Below are 7,056 nucleotides of genomic sequence, written 5' to 3' on the forward strand. Positions count from 1 at the left end.
GCCGTCAGAAAACATGGAAATCTGGCATGTGGAGCCAGGCCGAAACCAGGAGGGCAGGAAGCTGGGCAGGATCCCCACCAAGCTGTCCCAGCCTTGGGAACTAAACCATTGCTACGAAAGGCAAAGACCCTCATCGTGGGTTCATCCCAGCCCTCACCCCTACTCCCCAACACTTATCACTTTTCCTAGACACAAATAAATGTCAATCAAGAATCTAAGGGAGGAAAGGTTCTCATACTTGGCACTGACTTCCCACAGAGCAAATGAACCAGGGCCACACCAGAAGGCCCCACTAGCTCCCATTTCCAGGGACTCACTTGGTCCCAGGCCGGCCCCCTAAGTGGATCCTCCTTCAGAAGCCAGTAGGTGCATGGAATGAAAAGAGCGTCAGTTCAGAATCAAGGGAGGCTCAAGTGTGAACTCTGGCTCCACCACATACCTGCTGTGTAACTTCACAGCAATTGACTTCACTTCTCCTCACTTGTTTCCTCATCTTATTCCCTTGAGCAAACGTCAGTGACACAAAGATGTAATGTGACCTGTAGAATCTACAGCATATGTGGGTTCCTTCTGCCTTCCTGCTCAAAGGCCCCAGAGACCCAGCCTGCTTTCCTCTGCTTTTCAGAGCAGCCACCCATTCTGTCTTTCCTGGAATTCAACCCCCTTCCAGAGAGGCTGCAGCATGGCCGCCTCCCCAGCTCCCACTTCCTTGATGCCCCAAATAAGTACACAGGTCCTTTTCATTGAAGAGTTTTACTGCTAATCACTCTGGGAACAGATGGAGGTGGGGTGGGGGGAACAAGTCACAAACATGGGGGACTGTGAAGGTCCCTAGATCAAGGCTCCCTGAGGGCTTCCCTTTCGTTCCTAAGGCAGGGCCAGACCTCTTCTCCAGGCCAAGGAGGCCCCTTCCATTGGGAAGGCTGCTCCCCCCAACACAGGTGGGGCCCAGCAGATGGGAACTGGCAGCCACTGCAACGTGCCCCGAGCATTTCATACACAATTCCGAGGACCTTCAGACAGTGATGCCACCTCACAGGGACTTCCTCAAAGGCCAGGGGATGATTGCCCTAATGATAGGAGCATGTGCCAAGCCTATCCTACTTCTCTTTCATCCCAAGGAGATGAAGCCAAGACTGGATCCTCCCACTTTCCAAGGCAAGAAATTGGCCTGGAAAGGGGCAGGGATTTTTACTCAAGGGTCCCTTCTCAGGACTTCCTGGAGATCCTGGCTTCAGAGGCAACAGGAAACCATTCTCCAAAGTGGGAGGAGGGGCTTGAGGTCAAGGGGGCAGCAGCAGATCCTACAGATCTTCCTACACTAGGCTGGGGTCTCTCTCTCTCTCTCTCTCCCTCATTGTCCTTCAGCTGGCGTCTTTCCCAGCCTGCTCTCCCATGTGCGTTTTCTGGTGGCGGATAAGGTTGGAGCTCCGGGAGAAGTGTTTCCCACACAGAGTGCACCAGTAGGGCTTCTCCCCTCTGTGGGTCCTCTGGTGTGCTCCAAAGTTGGAGATGTCGCTGAAGGTCCGCCCACACTCGGTGCACTCATAGGGCCTCTCGCCCGTGTGCGTGCGGTGGTGCACACCGAAGCTGGAGCTGTTGCTGAAGCTCTTGCCGCACTCACAGCAGATGTAGGGCGCTGGCTCCAGGTGCGTCCGGTGATGCACCGCCAGCGTGGCACTCTGGCTGAAGCTCTTGCCACAGAGGTCACAGCGGTACGGCCGCTTGCCCAGGTGATCTTGTTGGTGCGTGGTAAGGTCTGAGCGCCGCCGAAAGCTCTCCTGACACTTGGGACATTTGTAGTGCTTCTCTTCCAGGTGGATCCGCTCGTGCCGGATGCGGTTGGAGCTTCTCGAGAAGCTCTTGCCACATTCAGAACACTTGTAAGGTTTCTCGCCGGTGTGGATCCGCTGGTGTGTTCTCAGGTTGGAGGTATTATTGAAGGTTTTGCCACACTGGGCACATATAAAGGGCTTCTCGTCGATCTCGGGCCTTGGGTGAGCCATGGGGCCCCCGGGCTCTCTGGCGGGGTCGGTGACTTTCTGCAACGGTTTTTTTTGGGTGGATCTCTTGTGGACCTTCTGACAGGCTCTCTTGCTCATGCTCCTTCTCTCCATCTGGGATCCGAAAACCCTCCGAGTCCTCCACTCTCCAAGGCTTACCCCATTCCCCTTCCTCGGGCAGGTGCTGTTCTGGATTCTGCTCCTTCTCCTTCTCACTGCCCATTTCTGAACCCTGAGAATGAACACAAATGGCCAACACCTTTATTCCTTGGTGTTGGGTCAGGCTAGACCACAGGGAATCTTGTTCTGGTAAAGGGGTGTACACCTTCCCCGTGGAACATCCATTAGAAATAACCTCAATTAACTGGAATACTTGGATGCAATGCCTTTACTTACTGACTTTCAAGGTTCAAACTTACAAACTTCCACGGATGTTTAAAGCTGCCCATCAGAGTAAAGAGGCATCCGCTTTGTCTATGCCCAACAGATACTTGTGCAACGCGAATGTCACTTTTCTCAATATCATTGAAAAATGACAGTCTAGACTATAATTCATGTACAAGTAAAGGAGCTCCCATTTGGGTAAAATTCCATTTTCCTGCCTAACTCTAAGCTAACTAAAACTACTTTTATGGTGATCTCTTTTGAAAAAACTTCCTGAAAAGTTTCCATTTCCCTGCTTTCAGAATGAACAGAATAGAACCTCTCATTCTTGAGGCTCTCCTAGCTGTGTACAAGGCCCAGCATGATTCCTCTTAAACATTCCGCCACCCTTCCCCTCCCTGGAACTCACCCTAACCTAGCAACTAACGGTTAACATCTGGGCCCTCCAAGACCTACTGCAGGGTCTGGGCCGTGTGCTCTGATTGGTCAATGCCCACTTCCTCTCTCCAACACCATATACAACCACATACACAGGCCACATATACACACAGCCATACTCACATACCAGACACACTCAACCACATTCTCACACCATATACACATACCACACACAGCCACATACACAGACCTGCATACCACATATAGCCCCATACAGCCACACACATCCCATGTACATACATAGCCCTCCCAAGCATGTAGCCACATACATGGCTACACAATCACAAATATAGCTCTACTGTCACACCACACAAAATCACACACACTCACATGCTATGTACAAAGACACCGACATTGGGGTGCCTGGGTGGCACAGTCTGTCAAGCGTTTGACTCTTGATCTCAGCTCAGGTCATGATCTCACAGTTCGTGAGTTCAAGCCCCACATCAGGTTCAACGCTGATGGTGCAGAGCCTGCTTGGGATTCTGTTTCTCCTTCTCTTTGCTCCTCCCCCGCTTGTGCTCTCTCTGTCTCTCTCAAAATAAATAAATAAACTTTAAAAATAATAAAAATTTTTAAAAGTTAAAACAAAACAAAACAAAACAAAAAAAGAATACAAACAGACACAAACCACATTCCTCACACACACACAGCGCCAACTTATGCAAACATCGGTAAACGCTTGCTCAGCTGCGCAGACTCCTCGGCATTCCTATAGCCCAGGACAGGGGACGAGGGATGAAGTACTTCTGCCGGGCGTGGGGTTTCCTCTGAGCCCCAAAGCAATAGCAGCACTTCAGAAGGTGCAGTGGGCCGGCGGAGATACTGCGGGTGGACACGAGCAAGGGATGAGGGTGGGAGCGAGACCGAAAGGACAGCGATGGTAGAAAATGACAGACCGAGGATTCCTTCAAGTCAGCAAGTACTTCTGGAACACACAACAGCCGTAACGGAAGGGGCGCTGACTGTATTTAGGGTCGTATCCCGATGGTGGCACACAGTACAGAACTGGGCAAATCACTCGAGCACCGGGAGCCTCAACTCCCACATCACTAACCCTGTGACACCCGCCTATCCTGCATGCCTACGGCGTGCTCAGCATGCTGCGTGGCAGCAAATGACAGCTACCGTTACCACGGTTGAGGACAATGGGTTCCAGAGACAGGCCCGGCCTCTACTCAATCCATTCAACAAATATATCTTAAGGACCTACTAGATATGACTGCTGCTACTTTAGGAATTTGGGTTACATTAAAAGAACAAAGACCTTGTCCCTCATGGGACTTAGGAGGACACCGTGTCCTGGCCCTGCAGAGAACACAAGAATGAAAAAGATCCCTTATGTGATCTTGTTAGGAAAGAAAAAAAAATGTTTCTAATTAAAAAAATGGTACAAGGTAAAAAATGGTACACGACTATACATTCTAAAATGTACAATATGGACAGAGCCTCAAATCTTTGAGTGGAGGCCAGCAAATTTTTCTGGAAGGGGCCAGACAGTAAATATTTGGGGCCATAGGATCTCTGTGGCAACTACTCAACTCTGCTGTTGTATCGTAAAAGCAGCCGTAGACAATACAAAAATGAATGAGTGTGGCTGTGTTCCAACAAAACTTTAAGACAAAAGGAGCTGAACTATAGTTTCCCAGTCCTTGTTTGAGAGTGTTTCTTGAAGAATCTAGATAAGGGAGGTGAAGGAGGCTTACTTCGCTTTCAAAAATGCAAGTAAACATCAAAAACAATTTATTCCTTGACGCTTATTTAGTTTTGACAATCCTTTTAAAAATTACAACCCCGTTCCCACATTCCCATCCCCCTACCCCACAGAACTTCTCACCTGCGAACATTCTATTTATTTATTATGTCAATTATTTAGTGTCTGCCTCCCCTTGCTAAAACAGAAGTCCTATGAGGGACGGGGTCTTAGTTCCTAAAGCACTGACAGTCATACCTAGTAGGTCCTTAATAAATATTTGTTGAAAGAGTTGAGTAAAGGCCAGGCCTGTCTCCAGAACCCATTTCAGGCTTGCTTGTGTCTGTTTCTGTTCCTCAGGAATCTCTTGATTCCTGCCCACTTCCACCTTTATGCAAACACAGACTCCTGTTTGTACGTACTTGCTTTTACAGTGATTTGCAATTATCTTTTAACATTATCTGGCTTCACTAGAAATTTATAAGTCATTGGAAAGGAGGGACTAGGCCACTTTGGAAATCTCTCTTCAGCACAGGGCAGTGCTCAAATGTTTTTTGAATGTATGAGTGAAAGGATGTGATCTGAATTCAAGCCCCAGCCCTGCCCACCCCACCTAGGGCTCTAGTACCTCTGTCTATGCAGGGGGCGACATGGCCCCCTCTCACTTCCAATCCTGCTCTTCTGAGCACCTATAATGTACCAAGCTCTGACTCGCCTCAGGACTGAATGCTGGATCAAAAGAAGAGAAAAAAGATTTAGGATTATGGTTACTACCCTCAGTTTATGGCACAGTTCAGGGAAACAGGCCATGAACTCCAGACACTGTCATATGGTATAGAAGGTTAAGTTCTAAGAGGACAGGAACTGTGCCTCAGTCACCTTTGTACCGTTCCTCAATGCCTCGCACAGCACCTGGCACATTATACAGGAACCAATAATAATAGTCCACATTTTTTTAAGCTGATACTAAATGCTAGGCCCTGGGCTGAACACTATATACAAATCATGGCATTTCATTTACACAACTTATTTTAGAGATGAGGAAACTGAGGCTCAGAGAAATTATAACTTGCCCAAGGGCACACAGCAAGTGAGTAGCAAAACTGGGACTTATGCCCATCACTCCAAAGCCAGTGCTTTTAAGCCTGCCACTAGTATTGGAGAGAAGTGGGGGAGAGTGGGAGGTGGGGAGGGAAGGGAAGGAGGAAGGAGTAAGAACAGTGGCACAGGAGTTCGGGAGTTCAGGTGACACCCGCGCGGCTCCCTGAAGAGATCAAGGACGAGCCGCTAAATGGAAAAGGAGGCATCTGAGCTAGGACTTACAGGATAGGTGAGCAAGATTGGGACTTACAGAGAGATGGGGAGACCACCATCTACTAAGAACACAGTGACAAGTAAGGTACAGATACACTTTCAGGTCACATTTCAAAGATTTGGGGGACAGAAGGGCCCATCAGTCTTGGCTTCCCAGGAGGCCCAGGGGTACAGGGAGGATCGAAGGTGGGAGACACTGGGGGCAGTGGTGAAGCGACCAGGACTAAGAAATAAGAGCCAAGCAGATGGGGCTGGTGATCACAGATGCTGAAGGTCAAGGGCTTGGGTTAGAGGGAAGGGGCTAAGCTGGAAAGTGGTCTGAAGGGCCAAAGTTCGGGGTCTTTAGGGTCAAGTCAAGGGGTAGGGAGTGGGAGGCAATGGGGAGAGAAGAGCTTGGAAAGAACAGGGACAAGGTGTTGAACAACAGGGAAATGTATCGGGGAGCTGCATAACGGGTCAGTTAGAGGAGGCCATAGGGGTCCGAGGGTCCGAGGAGATGACCTGGGGAGAGGAGGCACAGGCTGCAATCAGAGGTGTCAGGGGGCGGGAGCCAGGAGGCTGGGTTGTAAGTAGCGGGGAGAAGCCGATGGCGGAGTCGAGGATACGCGCCTCCCAGAGGATAGGAGCTGGGTTCTGAGTAGCGGACTGGCTTGGGCGGGAGGCTAGGGAGATGGGGAGGGGCTGGCCCCAAAAGTATGGTCAGTGCCGGGGGGGCTGGACTGAAAGGCCAACAGGAGGGCCTGAAATAAGGGCTGAGGCCAGCCGCCTGGCCGCGCGGGCCAGGGGCGGGGGCCAGGGGTCGGGGCGGAGGGGACCACCGGGTCCCATTTGCTCCCCACTGGGTCCAGGGAGCAAAGCCACAGCCTCTAATTCCCGGGAGAGAGGGAAGGGGCCATGCTCAGAGTTCCCCACAAAGCCGTATCCGCCTCCCCCGCGACCTCGGGCCCACCCAGGACCCACCTCGCTCCCGCCGCTCGATCAGGGACAGCGCTGCCTCTGTGGGCCGGGGGAGGAGCCGGAGCCGGAACCCAGAGAGGACCCGCCCTACACCTCCAGGATTGGGTCCTGAAGAGGATCCTTCATTCCCACTGGCTGTATTGGGTGCCACAAGGCAAGAAACCCAGGCGGGCTCGCCAATAACCTTTGGTCTCAAACAAAGCCTGCTGGGAGTTGTAGTCCTGAGGAAGAGCGTAGACTCCGAGAAGAAATTTGCGAAGTTTAGAA

The 7,056-nt window shown here is 50.9% G+C and overlaps 1 protein-coding gene across 1 annotated transcript; it reads right to left on the reverse strand.

Moving 5' to 3' along the window:
- Positions 1 to 737: 737 nt before the first annotated feature.
- On the reverse strand, positions 738 to 6,855 carry ZNF691 (zinc finger protein 691). The gene is given in 3 exon segments (XM_019429236.2): positions 738 to 2,057; positions 2,059 to 2,235; positions 6,793 to 6,855. Coding segments are annotated over 2 exon segments (861 nt in total). The 5' UTR covers positions 2,227 to 2,235; positions 6,793 to 6,855; the 3' UTR covers positions 738 to 1,364.
- Positions 6,856 to 7,056: the final 201 nt, after the last annotated feature.

This window comes from Panthera pardus, unplaced genomic scaffold, assembly GCF_024362965.1.
Source record: "Panthera pardus isolate Hobbes unplaced genomic scaffold, ASM2436296v1 HiC_scaffold_11, whole genome shotgun sequence".
NCBI classification, from domain to species: Eukaryota; Metazoa; Chordata; class Mammalia; order Carnivora; family Felidae; genus Panthera; species Panthera pardus.